Raw genomic sequence first — 27,554 nt, 5'->3', positions numbered from 1 at the left:
CACAAATCACTGCCTCATGTTGTTTATACTGGAATTAATTATTACATTATTACAGGAATTTCAGAAATTATTGCAGTATTATAGGAGTTATTATCCTGTAAATTGAATGGTCCCTATAACTAGAATTAGAAGATAAGTTTAGGAGTTCACTGACAATGTTTATAACCACACTCTCTTAGGTTGGTGGTGGTGGTTTTATCGCTAAGTCGTGTCCGACTCTTGGGACCCCATGGACTGTAACCTGCCAGGCTCCTCTATCCATGAGATTCTCCAGGCACGAATACTGGAGTGGGTTGCGATTTTCTTCTCCAGGGGATCTTCCCAACCCAGGAATCGAACCCGGGTCTCCTGCACTGCAGGCAGATTCTTTACCAACTGAGCGACGAGGGAAGCCCTGACTTATGCTGGAAGTTCGAATATTTTCACTTCCTTGCAAATGAATAAAAAGAAACTGAATATTATTATTTTGAAATTTTAAAAGAGTTTTCTATGGCTGAAACAATCAGGTTCTTTGAAAAAACTTTTTAATAATCTTATTAAACTTTCTTTGGAACTTCCTTACATGTACTATTTGTGTTGTGTGTGTGTGTGAGACTTCAGATTATACACTTCTATTTGTGTTTCTCAGTATAGACACTTCTAACTCAAAAGCTCTTTTCACCTTCTAGACCTGGTTAACTTCAAAGCAAGATTTAGTCTTATTAAAGAGCAAGAGATTTATTGTCCATTTGGTTACCAAACTCCAAGATTTCTGAACTTCATCCCAGTTATGTTTTAGTCTTAAAATACATCATTGAGCCTTTATCAACAATAGTACAGATACCTTAGCTAAGCAACAAGTTAGTATCATACTTTCAATTTTTACTCAGGATCACCATAAATATATATTTTTTATAAAGCATTTCTGAAACTTTGCAAAACTGTAACTGAGGCCACTGTCCTTAAAGGCAGGAGCAAAAGGTTTATTATCTTTGCACGTGCATGAATTTGCACAGAGTATGTTTTTTTCAATTAAATTTTTTCATCAGATTCCCTATAAATTTGCATTTTTGTGGCAGAATTCTTTTACTGACAAGAAGCACTTTGTCCGCCTCACAAGCCAGAATGCTTTTTATTATTGAAGCATGCCAGAAAAAGCAGAACCGTGTTTCCAGTTATAGTAACCATATTAAATCCAGATGTCTGGTACCATTATTTCCACTTCATTCCTGTACATAGATTATTTTAAATCTTTATTTTAGACTGTCTTCTGTTTCTCAGTTTTGGTAGTCAAAGATGCTAATTATAATAAGGTTTCTGAAGCATCCCTCATATTTTACTTTAAAATTAGATTTTTAATCTAGAAATACTATTCTAAATATCTTCCATTTGAATTTTGCTCTTCAGTCTCTGACCACTTGCCTTTTGGATGAAAATTGAGTACAATCTGAATCTTACCATGATTTTTTTTCTCTGATCACTTATATCTAAACACCAACATATTTTATATTTAAACTGTAAAGATAAAGCAAGTGACTCTTGAACTTTGGGCTTTTAAGAATAATGTCTCCTATGTTCTGGACAGAATTACAGAATGGAACTCACTTTCTGTTCATTTTTTCTAATCAGTTCTACCATTAGGTAGTAGCATTTAACTTCCTCTTTATTGGTAGGACAAGATTGTATTGACAGAATCAAGCAGGAGATTAGTTCCCTCTGCAGTATACCCTCCTCAGAGGAATACTAACCCTCATTAAGATGGAAAACACTTAAAGCTGTAATTCAGAGGCACTGTATTGCTCCATCAGCTAAATAAAATAAATAACGACAAGTGCCCTCTGGAATAGAGGTTTAGCAGAGTTAAATGACTAAGAAGATTCACTTCTCAGTCCAGTCTTAACAATGTGATTTAAAACAAGAAAGCTCAACTTTTTTAGAAGAAGAATAGTGAGAAAGTACGATAATAATGTATTATAGCATATTAATATCATGACACTCTCTTGCTAGTGTAAGCAGTACCTAATGAAGCAGCTCATATATTTTCAATAAAATAAGAAGGAATTCAGTTCAGCACATGTTCCAAAACCTTACAATGTGCATGACAGTGTGTTAGATAGACATGAGGGGCTCCCCGGGTTCCTATGCCAGCAGATCCTTCATCATTTGGCCATAAACTAAGGTGGTTAAGAGGATAATATTAGTACATTGTAAATTTTTAGAAGATGAATGAAAATCCATCCAGTATGCAATTATTTTAATAATTTCCAACAAACATATTGAAAATAATTTAAAGTAGTTATTAACCCACTGAAACAATTGTTTTTAAAATTCAAAGAGAATTGCTAATTCAAATCAGTGCATTCCATTATTTCTGTCATCTCTGAGTGGAGAACGTGAGATTTTTGTGATGTCTGGAATTGAATGGCTTTTTTTTCCTTTTTCTTCAAGGATCAGTGTTACTTTTTATAAATTTGTTTAAGGGAAAAATGCAAGAATTAGGAATTCATAAGGAAAAGAAGAACTTAATTTTGGGTTTAATTCTTATATAAACCCAGTAATAAATTGCATAGCTAAGAGTCAGAATGACTTTCTTTCCATTTCAACATATTACTGTTTACTTCAACAGGTGCACTAAGATAAAGCAATGCCTTCTCTGTATATCTGGTGAAGTATGGAAAAGAGAGTGGCAAAATCCTACCCATGAATATTGGGTTCCTTAAAATCCTACCTACTCCACTGGGTTATTTAAAAATTCAATATCTTTAGGGATTTCCCTGGTGGTTCAGTGGCTAAGGCTGTGCTCACAATGCGGAAACCCCAAGTTTGATCTGTAGTCAGGAAACTAGAAGATCTCACATGCTGCAGCTAAGACTTGGCATCAGTTCAGTTCAGTTCATTTCAGTTGCTCAGTCATATCTGACTCTTTGCGACCCCATGGACTGCAGCACGCCAGGCTTCCCTGTCAGTCACCAACTCCCGGAGCTTGCTGAAACTCATGTCCATTGAGTCGGTGATGCCATCCAATCATCTCATCCTCTGTCGTCCCCTTCTCCTCCTGCCTTCAATCTTTCCCAGCATCAGGGTCTTTTTTAATGAGTCAGTTCTTTGCATCAGGTGGCCAAAGGATTGGAGTTTCAGCCTCAGCATCAGTCCTTCCAATGAATATTCAGGACTGATTCCCTTTAGAATGGACTGGTTGGATCTTCTTACAGTCCAAGAAAACTCTCAAGAGTCTTCTCCAACACCACAGTTCAAAAGCATCAATTTTTCAGTGCTCAACTTTATAGTCCAGTTCTCATATCCATACATGACTACTGGAAAAAGCAAAGCTTTGACTAGATGGACCTTTGTTGGCAAAGTGATGTCTGCTTTTTAATATGTTGTCTATATTGGTCATAATTTTTCTTGCAAGGAATAAGCATCTTTTAATTTCATGGCTACAGTCACCATCTGCAGTGATTTTGGAGCCCAAAAAAATAAAGTCTGTCACTAAATAAATATTAAAAAAAATCAATACCTTTAAATAAACAATGTCTAGATTAAGGTAGAGCAATTTTAGGCCATTTGAAATCTAAAATTATAGATCATAACTAGAATTGAAGTCATAAATTAATGCATCATTACAAAGAGATGATGTAAATCACTGAATAATGATACTCTCATTCCTTTATTAAATTTGACTATGTACTAGATATAGTTCATGAGCATTCAAAGATGGTAATTTGTATGTACATGCATATAGGAAGATGATGTGTCATATTATGCATGCATGTTTGAATAGGTCAAATTTAATACTTGAGTTTAATTGGTGTTCATGAAAAGCTATACCCTTAAAATTATTTTTGTTATATCCAGGGATCTTCCTTGCTAAATGTAACTATAATATATAAATATATGTATATTTTTAGCTGTAGTCTTGAGTTTTCACACTATTGTTCTTTCAAATAATACTTGTTAGAAATGATCCTCATATTCTTGTCATTATCTGGTATGTTTGAGAACATAAGAAAACTGACCTTATACAACAATTTATGACTGCATTTCAACAAAATATTGAAGTCATCTCATTCCTCTGAAATGATATTATGTCTCCCATCTTGAGACACCAGTTCTGTTTTCTGTATGTTGGATAGTGGTTTTTTTTTTCTTTTTGTTATACTGTAAAGCAACTTATAATCAGATTGAGTAATCAGACTATTAGATTAATCTTGTAATATCTCTGAAGATCAGATAGGTAAGTTAAATCTATCTGACCATGATTACACTTTTAACTCAATAAATAACACATATACTCTGAAAACCTTAGTTTTCTGATTTTTGTTTTTTAGTTTATAGTACATCTTAAAAGATATTAAACTGAGTAACACTTAGTTGATTAAGCTATAATCTTTATTGAAAACATTAAAGTATACGGAGCAGACATGCTTTGAAAAGCCATCATATGAAAACCTATATTATGAAAATTCATAATATGTAGTTACTCAGATCACTTGCTTATAATTGCCTGAGATAAAATGATCCCATTTTCATTTTATTTTGTATTTTTATTATTTATATTGTCCATTTAAAGATTTTACTTTGTTCAAAAGCATTTCACTAAGTGGCAACGAAAATCCTAATAAATAACTTCCAATATGCAATTAGTTCTAGTTTGGTTGTGGTATGGTCTAACAGAGAACACGGTTTTCAGTTTAAGTTCAAGAGAAGTGCTTGAACCCTTGTTCTGCTGCATGTTCTTTCACCTTGAACTTCAGTCATCTAAATAAGTAAATGGTGATAATAAAACATGCCACACTGTACATCTCGGAGGCAAAAGAGGAAACATTGGCAAAATGCATGGCATATCAAAAGAGCTTAATATATGTTTACTTTGTTGTGAAGAAATTAAATATAGCATGTCATTTTCATCATCAGTCTTCTCCCCATCCTCTACCTCCCAAAGCAAGGAGCAACCCATTCCACTGTTGTATCTATATTATTATTCTTTAAATGCAGCCGTTACTATGTGGTGTGACACATTGCACTCATTAGTGAGAAGAGGATTTGTGTTTGACTTTACCCGTGACCTCTCATTCATTTGGTCTATCTTTTGAAACCTTGAATAATGGAACATCAATGAAAAGTTGCCTAGCTTTCCACAATTGTGTGTGTGATCATGAGAATACCTTATATTTCTATCTACAGCCAGTAATTAATAATGGTGCTTTCAGATCCTTGTTCTTCACAATTTTTGAACATTAAGCATGCTTTGCTTTGGTACTGCTTGAACATGTCGTTTACGATTATGGTTGGAACACAGGAACTCTGACCTCAGAACTCCATTTCTGTCTTTTCTCAACTAGCAAAGCCAGTGCCATCCTGAGGCATAGGTCAGTTGCAAACTCCTCCATAAAACATTATTTTTTTTTCCACATTGAAGAAGTTTTCTTAACCTTGCCATCTGTATCACATTAATTGCACCTCAATTTAGTACTTAATTAATCATCATTTATTCATTCACTCAAACTATACTTATTAAACAATTTTATTTCAGACACTTTGCTAACTGTACTCAGTTGCCGTTAAACTAGGAACAATTATTATCCTCCTAAAACGAAGTCTAATTGGGGGCAGGGGAGATATGCAGGCAAATAGACATTACACAGATAAATATGCAGTGTTAATGTGCTATAATAGATGAAGTAATGGCTTCATAAACTATGACTGGTTAACCTGGAAGGGTCACACAGAGGCCTTGTGGAGGAAGTCACAACCTCGTCTGAAGTTCAGAGATGGGGTTGGGTTTGGGCAGGTGAAGAGGTCCAGGTGGAAATCATGGTTCAGGTGGAATAAACTACATAAGCAGAGGTGCTGAGGATAGGGAGAAAGTGAGGAAAATTTGTGGAATAAAATTAAGACTCGAACAGAGTTGATGTTTGGTTGATAATGGCGGCGGCATATACATGGCATGGGGTTTGAATGAAGTTAAACAAAGGAAGACACTTAAGAAAATTATTTATTTATTTGGCTGTGCTAGATATTTGTTGCTACAACGGGCTTCTCTAGTTGCAGCGAGTTGCTGCAGTTGTGATTTGTGAGCCTCTCATTGTGGTGGCTTCTCGTTGCAGAGCACAGGCTCTAGGACGCACAAGCTTCAGTAGTTGTGGTGCATGGGCTTGGTTGCTCAGAGGCTTGTGGGGTCTTCCTAAATTAGGGATCGAACCCTTGTCTCCTGCATTGGCAGGTGAATTCTTTACCACTGAGACACCAGGGAAGCCGAGGAAGACTGTTTTATAAATTTTCTTAAGAGTTTGGATATTATCCAGAGGCAACATCATGATCACAGGTGTCTGTGTGTGCTAGGCTGCTTCAGTCATGTCCAAATCATTGTGATCCTATGGTCTGTAGCCTGCCAGGCTCCTCTGTCCATGGGGATTCTCCAGAAACCTAGAGCGGGTTGCCATGCCCTCCTCCAGGGGATCTTTCCCACCCAGGGATCCAATCTGTGTCTCCTGCGGCTTCTGTATTGCAGGTGGATTCTTAACTGCCTAATCATTGGGAAAGACCTCATGATTACAGAGTGGGGAAAAAAAAAAAGTGTTGCAAGCTCAAATTTATTTATTTACTTATTTATTTTTTAGTGAGGTAGCTCTGCAGTTAAGACAGGTTGGAGAGAGTCACATCGGTGTTAGGATGACCATTTATGACACTACTGTCATAAATACATACAGATAAATTCATACAGATTCTGGGAGGTTAGTAGGACCTATAGTCTCCTCCCTCCTCCTTCTAGCCCCTCCCAAGAATTCTCCTGGGTGAGTTTTATGAGACTTACTGTGAGCTGGAGTGGTCCCTCCATTCAGCCGCTCGGAAATTCTTCTGGTTAGTTTTCAGCCTGTGTTTTCCTTTTGAGAGACAGGCTCAGGCTGGTGGTTATCCCTGTTCCTGTCAGAGGCGGGTAGTTTTGGTCATCAACCTTTCCCTCACAACAGGAGGAAGAACTCTTAGAATTCTGGAACTCAGAGGTAAGGAAAAGTAGATCTGAGTGAATGGAAATATCATTTGTAAGATAAGGCGCTAGAATAAGAAACAAATGGAAGAATGTTGATTTTCAGTTGACAGAGGTATCTGTTTCTGACAGAGATGTCTATGTCTGCCTTACATATGGCATTCCTCAGTTAATTCTAAATTACTAAGGACAGAAGTGGTATTTTTCGTGGCCGCTAGGGTTTACATCCATCTCAAAACATATCAGAGTGTTTTGTACATTGTAAATGATGGATAAGAGTTACTCCTTTGTGTTTTGTTTCTATATTTAGTAGGAATACAAACAATGAATAAATGTGGAAAAACTATTAAATATTTACAGTTGAAATATGTTTCAACTTTTCCATCACTTATTTACTTGTACAATGTTATATTTAACAGTTATTTAGAGCTAACATTTATTTCATTCAGAGCTAACATTTATTTCATCCAGAACTAACATTTATTTCAATATATAATAAAATAATTCCCATATATTATATAATATATGATAAGATAATAATGGGAGTTTGAAAGTGGCACTATTGGTAGAGAACCCATCTGCAAATGCAGAGATATAAGAGATGAGGGTTCAATCCCTGGTCGAAAAGATCCCCTGGAGGAGGACATGGGAACCCACTCCAGTATTCTTGCCCAGAGACTCCCATGGAGTCCATAGGGTCAAAAAGAGTCAAACATGACTGAAGTGACAGCATGCACACGCACAAGATGATAGTATGCTGTATGCTAATGGAATTTGGAACTATTTTATACAAATATGCTTATTTTATAATAAAATGATTCTTTTTATACTTGATAGATTTTTAAAATATTTAATATATAAATATAAATATTTATACTTGATAGATAATATATTACATTTCATTATTTGGGAGAATGTGGCTTTTTAAATGAATGCTATTACTCTGGGAATTGGAGACTTTATTTTGATGATTCAAATATTTATATTTACAAATTTTAAAATTAGCGATTATGCATGTTAAGAAGCTACTTCATAGAGCAATGCAGTAGTTGCTCAGACAGAAATTTAGAAGGGGCCTTTGTCCTTGGCAAATTAGGCAATTTTCTTTAGATTTTTGTTTCATACAAAACAATCTATAAGGGATTGAGATAAAAAAAGAGAAAAATACTGACTAGAATATGTGTTAAAATATAAACAATTGGTTTTCTAGTTGAAGGATGTATGTGTTTACTAGTCTCTTAGGTTTTCTGTACATTTTTCAAAATAAAAAAAGAAATATCTTTGACACAATTATTTATGAAACTTCTTTGTATTCACAAGGCCCTAAGTGGACTTTTCTCCCTCAGAAAATACTTTGGACATTTAGTAAAAATAGGTCCAAATGCAGATGTAAAAGCAATCATGTAGCATGAAATGTTAATTTTTAATAAATAGGAATCATTAACATTGGAATACCAACTAGATATTGGATAATGAATTAATATGGTTTAAATGATGACCCTTAAATGATTTGACTAATGATTCTAAAGGGTAATAAGTCTGTATCAGTGATTCTTAATCTGCTTTTCATTTTTGTAGTTTCAGTCATATTAGAAATTCACCTGTCATATGATAGAACATATTTTATTTTACAAATTTCAGTATTCTATGAATTTCAAATACACATGAGATGTCAACATTTTAGGTAAAAGTAGTGCACCACTACCCTGGAATATTATGGAATTTAATTATGGATTATAGTAATTTAATATACTAGAATATGTATATATATATGTCATATTTTGTGTATTTATTGTGTATTACAAGTATTAGTATATATTACTAAGTAGGTAACATATTCTCAGTGTGTTTTTTCTGAGTAGATTCCCAAGGCCATTAGGTATTTACAAGTAATAATAATGTCATGTGAATTGATAATCTCACTAAATTTTATTTATAAGATATAATTTGTTACAAGTAGACCATGTACTAAATATATATTTTTAAATAGTATGATATTTCAATAGTCTTACTTTCTTTTATGAAAAGGGAATCTAGATCAATGCTACTTTTTAATATAAATTCATGTTTTTGTTTTTAATACATTTTTTTACCCTAAATCTCTTTTATTATTCATAAAATATACCCTTACATGTTCCGTAAAGTATTGTGCATTGACACTGTTATTTCCTTAATTGCTCTCTTAGGTATTTATGCCTTGGGGTGGCAGAAAAGTCGGAAATGACTTATAAACAACAAGAAAAAGAGAACAGAAATCTGTTTGGGCTTCCCTGGTGACTCAGCTGGTAAAGAATACACCTGCAATACAGAAGACCTGGGTTTGATCCCTGGATTGGGACGATTCCCTGGAAAAGGGAATGGCTACCCACTCCAGCATTCTGGCCTGGAGAATTCCGTGAACTGTACAGTCCATGAGGTCACAGAGTGTCGGACATGACTGAGCGACTTTCACTCACTAGGCATTTATTTAGGAATAGTAAACTTAAGATCATTTTGTACTATCCCTGCACTGCAGGGAATGGAACTGACGAATTATTTATAATTTTCACGTTCATTATACCTCATGATTTATTTTCCTATTAGTACCTCCGAGTTTAGCTGTTTACTTGTGACTTCCAAATATCCTCAAAGAATTCTACTCATTACTTTTGCCATTGGTAATATAGCTCACAAAGTTATCATATTATAATAAAGACAATTCAGTAATAATTTTAAAATTAGTACTCATGTACAAGGGTAATTCACATGTGCCTTTACCTGCTTTTGTGAAAAATCAGGTTAATGATGTCCTTTTGTTCATGAATATGGAGCCTAATGGTCACTTGTTCTCAGGATTTTTGAAAGCCTAAATATAATAATGTGTTAATGTATTTTAACTCTACTTGTCTTCTTGTTTTGTAACTCTTCAACATTATTTCTTAACGAAGACTTCAATAGAACTGTTAGGTATCATATTTGGGCCATTGTCGTTGCTGTTATTTAGTTGCTGAGTTGTATCCGACTCTGACCTCACGGATTCTAGCAAGCCAGGCTTCTCTGTCCATGGGGATTTTCTGGGCAAGAATGCTGGAGTGGGTTGCCATTTCCTTCTCCAGGGGATCTTTCTGACCAGGGATTGAACCTGTGTTTCCTGCATTGGCAGGTGGATTCTGTACTGCTGAATCATTATAATAGAATGATTATATCATTATAATGTCATTCTATTATAATGATTATATCATTATAATAAAATGATATATCATTATAATATAATGATTTCTATAGATCCTCCAAATTACTTAAATTTAGGCAGGATTCTTATTCCCATGTGCTAATAAACTGTTTTGTCAGAAAAACTCATTTCTAAAGAGAAGTGGGAAACATGTACACATATCAGAAGTTGAAGAAACACAAATAAATATAACACTAACATTTTTAGGCAGTTTCCCTGTACATAACTTAAGAAAATCTTTCCATCTTCCTATGTATTAAAAGTAAGAGTTACGAAGATCTTGACACATCTTCAACCTATTTGTAAAGAAAATATTAAAAGCAGTCATTCTGGGTAATTATATACTAAAAAATTACAGAATTTTAGGATTGTACCTTAAGTGCCATCTGGGTCAATCATATCCTACTTTTATGTTAATAACATGCTGTGTCTTAACAAAATCATGTGCTTGACCTTAAAGAATTGGATTTAATTTGATGGTGTATAATTATATGATTTTGTACCAGTACAAAATATGCTTTAAAACACTCCTAATGTCCTTACTACATGCTAGGTGCTATTCTAGATATTTTAGGTAAGAAAATACAACTTTTTGGTAGCAATGATTGTGTTGTTTATTTGAATATATTTGATCAACAAAATAAAAAATGTGTTTCACAAAGATAAATATTTGTTAGTCATTGATGTGTTATACTTTACCATTATACATAATAATAATTCTTAGTTTATGAATAAAAATGAAATATATTGTTTTTAAAGTAAATGGTATAGCTTCCACATAAGAAAAACAATATGGAAGAAAAATCTATTTTCTTAATCAGAACTGGAAGTTATGACCTGAATCATTTGACAGTGTTATGTTTATACAAATAATTAATGGAGATTCAGTGTCTTTTAACTCCTATTCCAAAATCTTTTTATTATATGATATTGTCCTTTCTTATGATAAATCATTTTTAAAACATCGTCACTTGTAAGGTGTCCCACATTGTTTACAGATGAGGTCATTTTTTAGTTATCACATTTTAAATTACCACAGAAACAACTCATAATATTGGGGTGAATTAGATAGTGTGTGGAAATTGGACCTTATAATTATATAGAGGCTGAAATTGAATCTGATGACCTAGGTCAATCATATCATATCATTGTTTTGAGATACTTTTTAGTTGCAAAATTGTGGTATATCTCTCATATTGAAATAGTTTAAGATTAAATTATGAATTAAAGTTTATAACTAAAAGCAAATTAAGCTTGTCAATCAGTTTAACCTAACACCAAGGAAATATGGCAACCATTATAGTTAAAATATTTTACTTAATACTATGCATTTTGATTGCTCCCTAAAAGAGATTTTATTGACCAAAAATGCTCATAATCAAACTTTCTTGCTAGTCAGAATTTATCTACTGCAGAGTTTTATGTGCTATAAATAATAATATTGAAAAGGTTTGGTGAGATGGAAAGTAAAATTGAATTCAGATATTTGTAGAATATTTTGCATAACATGTAGATATTGTTTCAGTTGTTTTGTGTAAAGTCATTACACTGTACCGCACTGGGATGATGCCTTTTGTTACTTGAGTTTTGAATGCCTATAAAATTAGTGTATGTATTTTCATAGTTTATATATAATCTGCATTGTTTTGTGTGTGTATATGAATTTTATTGATATACTTATTTATCTTTTGAATAAGACACAGATGCACATTTAAATCTTCCAGAGTCCTAGAAATTTTTAATTATGATTCTGTTTAAATAATCAGGAAAGTTTTTCCCTATCAGAATAATGGAAAAATATCTGAATAAACTTGCTTACTCCCAGTCCTACCCACCCTCACACTCATCCATCTATCTAAATATAGAGATAGATAAATGGCATATGCATAAACACACACAAAATTACTTATGTATTCTAAGACCCACAGTTCCATTCCATCTTAGTTTATCTATATTATGGATAATTTTAATTAATTTAAAGCCTTTCTCTAAAAGAAGTAAAGGATAAAATACATGTAGTGTTAAAATTTATAACAGAATTTATTAAATAAACATATCCAGTGTTTCTTTTGAAACTGTTCAGTGTTGTAAAACATTTATGCTGAAAAAGTAATTATGAGTGAAAATTTCTGATGATCGCTGCTCAGAGTGGGCTTTAGTGTTCCACTGTATGATGTTGCCCTGCCAAGGTTTGTTGGAACTCGGTGACTTATTTTCCAACAAATAAAGAAACCTAAGCATGAAAGAGCTCTGGAAAAAAAGAAATCATTTTGGTGTACTACTTGCGGTTGACTTTTGCTATCATCTAATTTGAGACAATGGTATTAGACTTTTAAAAAAGGATTTTCCACCTCAGCACCTTAACTGCTAGAAAAGAACCTTCCAGGGGCTAACTAATTGCCTGTGTATTTTGTCTAGGTGTTGAGGGAAAGCTAAGAGAATGAAGGCTCTAAGTCCCCAGTGGAAGCATGATATGGCGAAGCAGAGCTGGTGCTGAATTGTTCTCTCTGATGGCTCCATGGGAGTGGATAGCACTGAGTCTTCATTGCTGGGTTTTAGCGGTTGCTGCTGTTTCGGATCAGCATGCCACAAGCCCCTTCGACTGGCTCCTCTCTGATAAGGGACCCTTCCATCGTTCACAGGAATACACAGATTTTGTGGACAGAAGCCGGCAGGGATTTAGCACAAGATACAAGATATACAGGTATGAAGCAAAGGGAAAGCAATGGCACCTTCCTTGAAGGTGGTGGATAAGTAAGTTGCTGTAAGGGCAAGTTTCAGATGGGAAAGGGTTTTATATGAAGGGTTATTAATTGCCATTCACCACGGTAAGGTTTTCTGGTTATTGCAAAGTATTTCTTGTAGATGCAACTTCTTCCAGAAAAACTGGATGAAGGTGACCACTTGTGTACCACTCCCAAATTCTACACTGCTACCCTGCTGTAAATTTCAGTTCACTGTGAGGCTATTTTATTGTTTTAAATACTCAAAATTTTAAATCGGAATTTCTTGAATGGCATTTCCTTTCTACCTTGCACCATGCTTTGTTACCTTTTTTAGCTTAAATGGAAATGGTATCTTCTAGGAATCACTGAGCAGTTGAGTCAGCTCATCATTTTTTACCTTCAAGGTAATTGCACATTCAGAAGCTGGAGGAAATGGCCATGGGATAAAAAAGGAAATGCACATAAATAGGATTTGGGAGCAAGGGCCAAGAAAAAGGAAGAGATTGAGATATATGGCCTTTAACTTTCACTGCTCTTCTAAGCGTGAATCTAAATAAGTTACACAAAAGGAGTCATATATTAAATATGTCAGACTGCTTGCTTCCCACAAGTGCAGTGAATCCATTAAGTAGAGGGGTATACAAGTGGTTGCCTGAATGGGTTAGATTGCATTGATCTATGCCATAAAGAACATTTTATGAAGGTTATCGGTTCGGTTTGTTTTTTCATGATAGAAGTTTACAATTCCCAGTGATTGGTTTAGAATGCATGCAGAAGCAACATTTTGTTTTGTATTGGTGTCTGTATCTGTGTAGTTCCTGTTACATAAATATTTTATTTTATGTTAAATGCGCACCAGAGGGCACTGTGCTTCTGATCTGTATGTAGTCTTTCATATAGCATTCTGAGAAATGTATAGATCCGATCAGCCATGCATATTTACAGAAGAGACTGAGGGTGTACTGAACATGTTCTGTAAGGCATCACACAATTCTCGCTCTATGTGCGTGTGTGTGCCTTTATTCCAGGCGGCCAGGACACTGTCACAAGTCTGCAAAAAAGAATTATTCTACTTTAGTAGATGAAATGACAAATATTAAAGATTTCCTTTCTGAAATGCTCCAGGAAGCAGTCAATATATTATGATTCCAGTTATAATCATTTTTACATGTTTTTGTGGGTTTAGCCAGCTTTCTTTCACAGACTGAGTGAAGCTATTAAATTTCAGAGAGTGAGACTGTCTTCTATTTCAGCATTCTGCAGAAAAATTTTTAACAGTCTCTCAAACAGATGGATGCCAGAGCATGTCTCCATAATCTGTGGCATCTCTGTTGGGAGGTCTGAGGTGTTGTCTTGTGTGTGACTGTGAGCTTTGGATTATTGATTGATTGGCTGTGAGTTGCAAACATGGCTTGACATGTGTACAGAGGTTCTTGGCTGAATGAAAGAGGCAATCTCTGGATCACCACAGTGAAAGGTAATAAAGAAAACAATGCCTTGGGATTGGTTTGTAGGGTTCATGCATTCCCTGTTGTCTTCATGTTTCTCTATTCATAAAGACCTTCAGTAACTCTCTACTCCTCATCCTTATGTTTTTACTGTTGTGGTTTGAATAAACGTAAATGGGAATTGTTTCTTTATAAACAATGGAATAAGATGTCCCTGTCCTTCTGCTTGGACCAGACTACAACTTCTGTAACCTTTGACGCATTGGCTGATGATGCTATGATCAGTGATGGTTGCTATAAAATGAATGGTATAGTATACTCACGAAGATTCCATTTGCCTTGGCACTGTGAGATATTTCATCTGTCTGAGTATTTCCTCACATTTCAGAGAATGCTATCTACCTATCTGTTTGATATAATAGATGGTTATATGGGTATGAGTTTTTCCTAGTGAAGTTGACCTTATTTTTGAGAACTCAAGAATCTAAATTCAAAGATTAGGATGTCTTTCTGGCTTTGTTTAGTTCTTACCTCTGTTTTTAATATTTGTCTTAATCAGTCTTAGAGATTTATGTTTCATAAATGTTTAATTACAGAACTAGTGAATATCTAAGACACAAAGGTGGAAAATTAGTATTTTTCACTATTAAGCACTAAATTTATCATGTTAAGGGACCACATCATTTTGAAAAGTGATCAAATTCTATAGGTGCTTATTACTGTCATAATCTTCTTTTTGCAAGTTATTGCATTGACATAATATCTGAAATGCTTTAGTTATAAATGTATAACACACTAAGCCTGAATAATTAGGTCAAATTCCTTTCAGTTGTCAGTCTTCATTTTATCTTCTTTTCCAGTAACATATTTTTCTTTTCACCTCAAATATAGAACAACAAGAGCATAACAACTGATCACTGCTAGAATCATAGTTAGGACTTAAAGTGAAAGGAACCACCATTATTTTCTTGATAGTGTGCATTTGTGTCAACTATCAAGTCTTATTTTTAAATTGAAGTATATTATATTTTTAGGTTTTATTCTGAAGCTACATTAAAAGTATGAAGTGATTACTCTATGAGCAGATCATTGAATTGAAGACCTAGAATGAGGTTGCTAACACTTAAATTGTCATTTGGTTAAGTATTAAAGATTGGATTTTAAACTATATTTTAGCTAAAGATTGATAATGGGACTTAGGGTAAGCATTTTAAGTAAGGGTTCTCACTTTCAGAAAGTGGAGTATGCCTGGAGAAATTTTGCCCCATGAGGAGCACACTTGGCCCCTGAATAAATGGAAGCCTGTGATGGCAGTTATTATGGTCTAGAAACACCCTCAGGCAGTAGGCCCACCAGCAAATACATCATTTCTTCCAGACCACAGAAATCCTCATCCTTTTAATAAAATGACAGGGGCTCTGAACAAGGGACACGCTTTTAGTATTTCTGACACCATTATCGTGAACCAGGGTTGTGAATTCTAAGATAAAATAGACGGTGATTTTTATCCCACAAAAAAGATATTTCACATGTATAAATCTTCATATACTTTGCTAGAAAATTAAAGTCTCTCCCCCACCAACTTCTACCATTCTTTGTTTAACCACATGTGTGAGAAAATCATGGGGGGAAGTAATGATGCTTTTCCTATAACTTTAAAGAATAATATTACTATGTATCATTTTACTACAACTTGGCTTGCTTCCTCAGAGCAATTTTTCAAAGCAAAATTTGAGTGAGAATAAGAGACAATAGGGATAAATATGATGCCTTATTGGTCTTCTTGGTAATGTTCCCTGAGAAAAATTATATTTAAAGAATGACTTGGAAGGGATAACATAGTCTAGGAAAAAAGTAAGTGTATGGACACTTCATGACAGGGGTATAATGAAATAGTGTGTGGGGGAGGGGAGAGTTTTGAATAAATGGTTCTCCAGTTTACGTAGCCATGTGTGGAAAGCAGAGCTTCTAGATGGCTCAGTCGTAATGAATCCAACTGCAATGCAGGAGATGCAAGAGATGCAAGACACGTGGGTTCAGTTCCTGGGTTGGGAAGATCCTCTTAGGATCTTCTTAGTAGGAGGAAATGACAACCTACTCCAGTATTCTTGCCTGGAAAATCCTGTGGACAGAAGAGCCTGGTCAGCTATAGTCCATGGGGCCACAAAGAGTCCTCCATGACTGAATGACTGACAGTACACACATGAGAAAAATAGAGATGAGATCTCTTTCCAGTACCACATTCACAAATCTACTTTATAGGGAATAAAAATCTAAATAAGAAAGGCAAAAATATTAAATTTCTAGGAGAAAAACAGAGGAAAACACTTTCAGATATGTAAGTATTTCTTAGAGTTCAAAGCATTAAACAACCAAAAACCCTGATCAATTCACGTATATTAACATTAACAAGAGTGTAGCCACCAGCAGGATCCTGGATGAATCTCCCAAGCAGAATGTTAAGTTCAAGAAGCATAACACAGGAAACATTTACACATAGTCTGATTCTATTACACGAAATTCACAAAACAGGTAAAAGTAAATTATATTTAGATATGCATACCTAAACATGGTTGGTAAAACCTAAAAAAATCCCCAAGGAGAGGACTATAATAAAAGTCAAGATAGCAGTTATCTCCATGAGGACGGGAGAAGGATGGGATTTTTAAGGGAAAATGAGTGATCTCTAAAATAATAACAATACTCAATTTTTTAAACTGCTTAGTTGTTACACTCACGTATAGACTCTAAACATTTTAGACAATTATTCATATGGATTTTGCATTTCATAATCATTTAATAAGTAAATACATATTGTGTCAGCTTTGAACTAAAAAACTGGAATCCTCAGATTAAGTAGATTTATTTTTTTCTTTGAGTTATCTGCAAATTCAATATTAAAGCTTGTTAAGCCCTTTTGTATTCTATAGAAATGTTTAATTATGTGAGTAATATGTGCTCTGATACAAAATTATATTTTGGTACATATACATGCATTTCTGTACAAATATCAAATTTTTCCTTGTTGCTTACAAAGACCTTCCATTTTTTTAATATGTAATTTTTACTGTAGCCTTTTATTGATGATACTGTATCAATTTCAAAAAGTTACCACCCAGAGATTTTAAGTAGTATCAGTACTACTATCAGTAGTAAACAGCAGACATATTAAAAAATAATTAAAACCCATACTTTTGAAATTAAATTCATTAATCATTTTACCACAATTAAGTAAAAACAAAAGTTTGCATAGATAATTGACCACGTCTTTGGAATTAAATCTTCTAATATATAAAAACAAATCCATTGCACAACTTACATCTTTCTATGTTCACATTTATTAGTCAGGTTTGTTCAATAAATATATCCTTGATTTATTTGCCAGAGATCTAATAAAATTGCATTAGATTGTTACAGTCACATCTCCTGGTGACTCAGATCTCCCAATCTCTCCGACTTTGCATATTTTCCCCACTATTGACTTTGGGCTTGGCCTTTGCCTTCTTTTGTCAGTGTGGCATCAGCAAATATGATGCAAGTAGAAGCTTATAAAAGTGTCTGTGCACTTGCCTTGCACTGAATCAGATCTGAAAACAACCTTTGAAGAAGTTCAGTCTAGACCGACAGAGCAGAAGAAACCACCCAGAGCAGAGAGGAACAGGCCAGATAATGTGCTTCGGACCTGACAGCCCCCAGACAGAAACAATCACCGCATGAGGAAGTGGGGCCATCCCAGGATATTCAGACCTAGCTGATCTGGTAGAAAACTGAAAACCACATTAGTGATCAGGCATACTGGAAGAACCAGACAGCTGAGCCCAGCTCATAATGGTCATTCATTCATGGAATCATTAATAAGCAAACACCAAATCTTTCTCTAAGCCTCTAAGTTTTGGGAAGGTTTTCTATGTACCACATATAATTGATATAAGTATTTTTTCATCAGAATATAAATTGGCCAGGTATTTATTAGTGATATAAATAATATGGTAATCATGATGTCATTTACAAAAGAACATTAAGAATGTAAATGTTTTTTAAAGAAAAAAGGAGATTCTGGTTTAAAATGTCTTCAATATAGCAGTTCTTTATAGCATCACTTTAAATTTTCTATTCAAACTAGTGTAAATTCAACAGTTCAGTTGCTCAGTCATGTCTGACTCTTTGCCACCCCATGGACTGCAGCATGCCAGGCCTCCCTGTCCATCACCAACTCCAGGAGTTTACTCAAACTCATGTCCACTGAGTTGGTGATGATATCCAACCATCTCATCCTCTATTGTCCCCTTTTCCTCCTGCCTTCAATCTTTTCCAACATCAGGGTCTTTTCCAATTAGTCAGCTCTTCACATCAGGTGGCCAAAGTATTGGAGTTTCAGCTTCAGCATCAGTCCTTCCAATGAATATTCAGGGGCGTTGAAAGCTCATAACACAGTAACTTAGTTGGTATTCAACTTTGTGCCAGAATATGAGAAGCATTTTAATGGTTATATGAATCAGTGATTAGCAAATATATTTTAATGCTTAAGACAGAGCAAGCCCAGTGGTCTTGACAGAGATGAGAAACATTTTAATGGTTATATGAATCAGTGATTAGCAAATATATTTTAATGCTTAAGATAGAGCAAGCCCAGTAGTCTTGACAGAGATGACACTTACTGTAAATACAGTTGGGAATTATATCATTACTATCAGCTACCTGCTCAGAAACCCAGAGTTGGCTCCAAATAGGAGCTATGAAGTTGTCTCTCTCCTGCACAACTCTGCCTTGTGATGTAACCAGAGTGTAAGTTTTCAATTTCTCTCTGTTCCATGATATTTGGAGATGGTAGTTCCCAAGAATAGTGTGGTAGGTAGAGATTTTGGCAGATAGGCATGACCCAAGATCCCCTGGAGAAGTGACTGGCTACTCACTCCAGTATTCTTGGACTTTCCTGGTGTCTTAGATGGTAAAGAATCCATCTGCAGTGCAGGAGACCTGGGTTCAATCCCTGGGTTGGGAAGATCCCCTGTGAGGAGGGCATGACAATCCATGCTGGTATTCTTGCCTGGAGAATCCCCATGGACAGAGGAGCCTGGTGAGCTACAGTCCATGTGGTCACAAAGAGTTGGACACAATTAAGCACAGCACAGCATGCCATATTTGGGACATACTTATACTAAAAAACAATTTGTTTATTTACACTCCACTTTTACTACTTGCATGTTTTATTTGCAACATCTGGCCAGTCTAGGAGGAAATAAGTGATTACTGACATCAACAATTATGTATCAGTGACAAAGATGCCCAGAAGTAAATTTGGAACAGGAAAGGGAAGAGCCCAGAATGCAGTGAAATCTATGTTTGTAGCATTTAAGTGGAGTGGTAAAATTTATATTTATTTAAATTCTAAAAATAGGAACTGGGAAAATAAGTCTGAATATTACTGCAAACTTTAAGGGTAGATATAAAAAATCAGCATTACATTTTAAATGTCCTTGCTACATATAAAAACAAACATATAAAAATTTAAAGGTTAAATAAAAATGATAAACATAACATAAAACAAGATGGCTACAGAAAAATATAGTTAATGTCATGAATGTAAATATTTCAAGCTCCAAAAATAGCTGGAGTAAAACATTTACTTAAATATGCTACTTATAGCAAAGTTACCTAAAACAAAATTGCACCTAACAGAAAAGCCCATAAAATGTAAAAAAAAAAATGATCTAATATATTAAAATCCATATGACACTCTCTAGAGGATAATAGTGTTTTATGGAGCATGTATATCTTCCCTGATGGCTCAGCGGTAAAGAATCCGCTTACTAACGCAGGAGACATTGGTTCAACCCCTGGGTCGGGAAGATTCCCTGGAGAAAGAAATGGAAACCCTCACCAGTATTCTTGCCTGAAAATTTCCATAGAACAGAAGGAGCCTGGTGGGCTACAATCCATGGGGTTGCAAAAGAGTTGGATGCAATTTAGCTACTAAACAGCAACAACAAATGAAACATCCATATAGTTTAGACTAAGAAAGGAGTAAAGATGGAACTAAATACTGTGGTTTTATTAAGTGATTATGCTTTTACAGGTTATGTCATTTAATCACCAACCCTCTTAAAATAATTCCCAGTTTAAGGTTAGCAAAATAAAAACTTAAACCCTTTTCCCTTTTGTTTACCCCTCCTACCCTTGAATATCTGTCCTTGTACCTTTGATACTGCTCTAAAATTACCTGTTGTCTCCTCTGAGATATGAGTGCCTTGGAGGCAGGACCTTTCTAGTTTCTATTTTATTTTTTAAATTTTATATACCTCATCTTATTTCTTTATTTCTGTTTGCCTAGTTGCTCACTTTACATTTGGGCTGCTTGGTTTCAAAATCAAGCTCATCTCATTGAAAATATACCCTCTTGAATGTAAGCGAGGAGACTTGAATTGATTCTTCGTCACTAACCAAACTTTTTAACCTCAGGCTTGTAAGTTAATTTCTCAGGCTTCAGTATTCTATTTTGTAAAATTAAGGATGCTCTAGATTTCTAAAGATCCTTTGAGTTATAAACTTCAGGGTTAGCAATCCCAAAAGCAAAATGGGAAAATATCGAAACAAATTGATAAGCATGAAAATGAAAATCAATTATGGTTAATTCTCCTATCTGCAGCCTTTTGTCTTTTGCAAAAGTCACTTATAAATACTTTTTAAAAGTAATATCTAAAAATCTCTCAGATTACTCTGTGTTCATGGGTACCTAAACCTAAATTTTGCAATAACTTCCATTGTCCTCATTACTTCAGTTCTTTTCTGTTTTGCATACTGTAGGGGCTATCGTGAGGAAGCTAGTTTTCCTAGTTGGTTGATTTTCCATAAACCCTTCCATTAGTCTGTTAGCACAATACCGTTCAGTGGTAAATTAAGGAGAGTATTCTAGCTAGTGAGTTTATACATAAATAACTTAATATATCTACTCAACAATTCTAATTACATCTCCAATTTTGACAATAAACCTTAAAACAAATTTTAATTTTTGGTATTCAATTCTAATTCACAATTGAATCTGCATATGAATTCATACTTTGTATCCTTTAGTTGACACTGGGAAAATTTCAGTGAGGAAGAAAATGGAAATATTAATTCAAGGCTTTAGGAGTTATAATGAAATTTTAGAAAAGCTAGTTCTTAATGGGGATTGTATATAGCCTCATGATAAGTAAAATACATGCTTTGCAACAATTAAAAGCATTTATAAATAATAATATTTAGCTTAAAGTACAGTCATATTTGTTTCTGTTATATTGAAAAAAATGAACAGAATTCCTAGTTCATACAATTATTTATAGAGGAGAAAATAACAATTATGATTTTTTGGCATTCAGACAAATACATTATTTGATTATTTATTTCTCTAGTTTCATCTAACCAAGCACTCTAATTCTTTACTACTCTTGTCTCTGTGATCTTCTTATCAATTTAATTGCCAACATTATCAGTATTGTTTCCTCTTGTTATCATTGCTCTGTGGATTTTGAATTGCTAACATGCATTTTTTTTTTTTAAACTGGGCACTATTCCAAAAATGCAAAGTTTAAAACTCAAGTGAAAAAGCTGAGTAATAATAGTTTTTAAAGAGTTTCCTTGGCTTATTTCTTGAGAGTGTGTGTGTGTGTATTTAGAATGACTGTTATGAAAAAAAAGTCTTTAGCATTGTATTTCTCATTGTAAGTAAGAAAAGGTCCTAAAATGGAACTTATTATGTCTTCTTTGTTTTAATATAAAAGTAATGGTGCTAGTGGTAAAGAATCTGCCTGCCAATGCAGGAGACCTAAGAGATTCAGGTTTGATCCATGGGTCAAGAAGATCTGCCTGGAGGAGGGCATGGCAATGCACTCCTGTATCCTTGCCTGGAGAATCCCATGGATAGAGGAGCCTCATGGGCTACAGTCCATAGGTTTGCAAAGAGTCGGACATGACTGAAATGACCCAGTGTACAGGGATGCAATTGCTATTTAATTGCAGTATTTTAAAAAATTTCCAACTTTTAAAATATTAGGTATAAAATTAATATTAGGTTACTATTGTTTTTATTTTAACAAGCATATAACATGAATAGCAGTAAAAGAATCCTCACCTTCATATTATAATTTCCAAAGTTAAAGCTGTAATTTATACTGAATATTTATGATTTTTAGCAGAATACATTTATTCAGTTTCTATCGGCAAACCATTCTTTTATAGAAGTAACAACTTTTAGTTATTTTTGAGATTACTTCTTTTATAAATTGCTTATTTTCCCTATTATTTTCAACTGGAATTATAATTCCATAATTAGACTTAGGATGTAAACTGAAGTTCATTTGGCCTAGAGAAGAGTTTTATGTCAATTAATTAGTAATATTTAGCCTTGGAATTTGCCTCAGACTGAAGTGATATATGAAATACATAGATGTCCAGCAAGTGTTAGTTGAAAAAGATTACTCAAAGAGTGAACATGCTGTGTTTATTTTTCTTTCATCTATTTCTTTAAATATTCCAGTAAACAAATGCCATGTAAATGTAAAAAGTGTACTATTTATTGTATCAACAAACTTAGAAAAAATATTAATAAACCATTTTAGTTTAAGAGTAAAAGCTTGTAGCCTTGATTATAGGTGTAGGAGACAGTTTCATGCTGTTTGGTTACTATTGAAGAATTACTAAAGCTTTTCGGGATGATTTACCCATGGTCAAGGCAGAGTTTTCACAATATATGGAAGTAGTTCACTTATGTACAAGTCTGTTGTGAAGGCACCAGTATCTCTAAACCCCAATATATATTTGCAGACATGATTACTTTTGTGTCTGTCTCTACTTTTTTTTTAGTAGTCTTCTCTTTTCCATATAAGTGCAGGCTCTTTGTTCTCTTCCTTTTTGACACAGTTGAAAAGAGGCATCGAGAATGGCCTTGCCTTCATTTGCAAGTCCTTTTTCTAACAGACGTTTCCTTGGCTGCTCACTTAAACAGTTATTAGCAGCTAGCTCACTAATTAAACTACCTCCCTGTCAGTCTGAAATTATCAAAGGCTGGACTTGGCTGTGGGTTTGTGCATGGCTGTCTTATCTTAAAGACACACACTACTATTGCTCCAAAACAGAATAGAACATTCGATTTAAATAAACACACCCATTTAAAGTTATAAAGCAATTCCTCACAAAATGCAATCTTTAAACAATTATTCATTGTATGAAAGTGTTTTTTTACAACAATCGCTAAATCCATTACACATAAGAATACTTGTAAAAAGCCAAGGGATAATAACTTTCTTTGCATTTATCATTTCAGAAGATAAACTTTTTAAAACATAAAGTCAAAGATTCTAATGATTAAAAATGTCTTTAGCGTTCATCTATTCAAATCAATGATATTTAATTCATGCTGTGCAATCCCTATGTTTAATACTACTGTCAAATGGTCATCAACCCTTTCTTTCAATGTTTCAGTGGATTGAGAACTCACTCTTTCCCAAGATAACAGAATCAGTGGATGAAACATGACACTTGGGAATGCCTTCCTGGGCAAGAGTCACAATTTGTGAGCTTGCGTCTTCTAACCGTCGTACCAAATCTCTCTCTTTGTTTATTCACATCATAGTACCCAGGTATCCCATTCATCTTCAGTTTTGTAGAAATCATACCTCTCTGTATATGGCAGTCTAACTCTTCTGTTTGGAGAGCACTGCATGTGTGTCTATATCTCATTGAATGTAATATAAAAGCATTTTTGGCCTGTTTGACAAATTTATCAAGAAAATCTGTTCTTGATCATTATAATCCAATATCCTCCTTATTTCAAATCTGCACATTTGAAAACAATATCTTCTATATAAATGAAATTATTTTAAAAAACCTTTAAAAAGCCTATGGATGTAAAAATATTTTTAAAAAATATAGCAGAATAAGAGTAAAAACAGAACTTTGAACCGCATTGTGAGAAACCTTCTAGCTAGATACATTTTAGTTCTTGCAAAGTTCAAAGCGCTATATCAGAAATTTCAAAATCCCAGTGTTCTGAAATTGAGCCATTTTTCTCTTAGCAATTTAGGTTTCAAAACTTGTCCTGTCCTGGACAGATATGAGGCTCTAGTTTTTATTTTAGTATTCAATGTAAACATTCATATGTTGCATTTCAAGGGCACTGATGTGTTTGATTATGAGTTGATGACTTAGACTCCACTGAGGATATAACATAAGGTACACTGTATATATTAATACCTCATTTTCCATCTAAAATCTGAAAAACCGAACGGATACACTTCACTCAAGGATTTCAGATAAAGCAGTGTGGCTCTGTATTAACCTTCAAGCTTTTCTGTAGTGTCCCCATAAAGGATATTATTTTTGACCGTGTTAAATGCAAACAAGGTACAATTGGATCCCACAGCGTGTGCTTTATGGCCTCATGTGCTGGGCAGGGAGGGAGTAAGGGCAGGTCTAGCAGAGGGGCTGGGAAAGGAGGGCCTGGGATGTGCCGAGTGTCTGAGAGGCTCAGAGGATGGGGGATGGGGCCTGAGGTGGTGCTGAGACCACCCTTCCCAGATGGAGCCTGACTGTGGGATCTCAGAAGTTACCCTGGGTGATGAGGAGATGAGAAACACTCGCATGCCCTGGGTGCCAGAGGCCCCTGGCCCCAAGTTCATGTGTAAGCAACCTGGGTCACAGCACATATCCAGTAAACCCCAATCCTCCTTGACAGCTCCCCGATAACACTCAGATATTTGATAGAATACAGACTTCTTTGTTGATCTGTTAGATTAACTATGCCATTTATGGAGGAAATGAAATGAATTTTCTAATTCTTCATTTTCTTTCCTAACTTTTTAAACATGTATAGAATGCAATCTAGAACACTCTTTTTCCTTTTTAAATGTTGAAGTTATGTTTGCAAATCCTTAGGTGTGACCATGTAATCCTTATACTGTATTGAAAAGGTTTTAAATCAATTTTTTTCATTTGACCTTTAGCTTAAAGAGTTAAGCTACTTTATTTTTGGCATTATATTAATTTAATCCTGCTCATAGAATAGAGAGGTGAATGGAACTAAGAGTAGGATAGAGAGAACTAAGGTTTATAGAACTTGGAACTGGAATTATAGAATCAAGGTTTCAGGCCTGTATCTATCATTTACTTTTTGTATAAATGTATAAAATGGTATCACCTCTCTTTGTCTCTGAGTCCCTATTTATTAAAGGAGGATGACAGGAAGTTCTATCACTGTTTCTAACTGTGAGATTCCACTGAAGCGCAGTCCTTGCTGGCCTCTTTTTGACAGAAAGTGTTAGTTGCTCAGTTAGTTGACTCTTTCCACCTTGTGGACTGTAGCCCACCAGATTCCTCCGTCCATGGGATTCTCCAGGCAAGAATACTGGAGTGGTTAGCCATTCCTTCTCCAGGAGATCTTCCTGACCCCGGAATCGTACCTGGGTCTCCTGCGTTGCAGACAGATTTTTTTTACCACTGAGCTGCCAAGGAAGCCCCGAAATTTATTCACTTGACTCCACTGGATCTTGGTTGCAGTACATGGGATCTAGTTTTCTGACCAGGCTTTGAACCCGGGCCTCCTGCATTGGGAGCCTTGAGTCTCAGTCACTGGACCACCAAGGAAGTCTCAAAGAGAACTTGTGTTTGTAAACATACCATAGAACTGACTGCATTGTTTTTATTTAGGGTCATTATTTGAATTTATTTTGACCATAGTTTTGTAATTTAAAGACTTTTACTTAGTGAACTTGATATCTGAAAATAAAGATCTCAGATTTTTCTAGAATTTCTAAAGTTCCCTTTTTTCAAGATAAACAGTTTTAGTTCCCTAATTTTTTCAAGATAAACAACCTTAGCTGCTTCTAAAAAGAGAATGATATTGAAACAATGGAAGATACATGAGGGCTTCCCTTGCGGCTAAGCTGGTAAAGATCCACCTGCAATGCAAGACACCTGGGTTCGACCCCTAGGTTGGGAGGATCCCCTAGAGAAGTGAAAGGTTACCCACTCCAGTATTCTGGCCTGGAGAATTCCATGGACTCTATGGTCCATGGGGTCACAAAGAGTAGGACATGACTGAGCGACTTTCACTTAACTTTAGATACATGAATTAAAATATTAAATCTGTTGGAAGGGAAAGAACTCTCCATTGTTGATGCTGCCATGATAATTAATCATTATGTAGTTTTAGCAAGTCATGTGAATAGTTTTTTTTTTTAATTTAATAAAGAATCCATGTGAAAATTTGGTGACTGCATTTTACATTTTAGCTTTCAAAAATGATTTTTGATATCTGCCTGAGGAGGTATAGTCTAGTATGATTCTTAAATACATATTATATTAGCATATTTTAGACTAAAGCATTTTGATTCAAAGTATTTTTCTGAAAAAAGTAAGACATTGTGAGTATTCCTTTCATTCCACTAATGGAAAAAAAAAAAACTTCAAATGAGAATAAAATAATTGGCCCGTCACACAGAAACAATATCAAGAGTCCTGTTTTTGTCCCTTCTTATGGATTCAGGTGCTTTATTAGAGGAATTTGGGCTTATTGTTGATATGATATGAGGTTAGTATTATATTTCATAAGACTGAGATTCTCTACCTCTGTTTCTGGCATCATAACTATTAAAATTGGGCTCATACTTCAGCCTTTCCTTGGCACTCTTCACATTTTGAGATTTACTGTTCAGGCTTTACATTCAAATTATCTTCTTTCTGATCCTGGCCTCAGTAATACTTCTAAATTAGATCATCATAGAGTTAAACATCTTTCTACCATTAATTCAAATACCAAATACCACACACACATACACACACACACACATCTTATTATGGAAGATAGTGAACTGGGACTTCTGTCTTAGAACAAATTATTTGTTTTTAATTGAGTTATAAATCAACATGTATAATTGATTATATACATTTGATTATATTCGTTTCATTATATTCATTTCAGATGTACAACATAATGATTTGATATTTGTATGCATTGCAAAATGACCATTAGAATAATTCTAGCCAACATTTCTCACAATACATAGTCACAAAAATGTTTTTCTTGTGATGAGGACTCTCAAGATCCACCCTCTTAGCAAATATAAAATATAATATTATAAACTATAGTTACCACGCTGTGTGTTAGTTGTGGTCTAGTTTTTGACATATTAGTCATGATCTAGTTTTTAACCTATGTCTTCTATTTG

At 34.5% G+C, this 27,554-nt stretch overlaps 1 protein-coding gene across 3 annotated transcripts in view; it reads left to right on the top strand.

Annotated features, from left to right (window-relative positions):
* Positions 1–27,554, top strand: part of BRINP3 (BMP/retinoic acid inducible neural specific 3) — a 458,104-nt gene that overhangs the window by 11,594 nt on the left and 418,956 nt on the right. For all 3 annotated transcript variants that reach the window (XM_043486014.1, XM_043486016.1, XM_043486015.1), the window contains exon 2: positions 12,597–12,882. In XM_043486014.1, coding sequence (XP_043341949.1) covers positions 12,647–12,882 — 236 coding nt within the window. In that variant the 5' untranslated portion in view covers positions 12,597–12,646. The remainder of the gene's footprint in view (positions 1–12,596; positions 12,883–27,554) is intronic.

The sequence above is a fragment of the Cervus canadensis genome, chromosome 13 (genome assembly GCF_019320065.1).
Source record: "Cervus canadensis isolate Bull #8, Minnesota chromosome 13, ASM1932006v1, whole genome shotgun sequence".
Lineage (NCBI taxonomy): Eukaryota > Metazoa > Chordata > Mammalia > Artiodactyla > Cervidae > Cervus > Cervus canadensis.
Note: the sequence above shows the minus strand (reverse complement) of the source record. Positions and strands in the feature narration are given on the sequence as shown.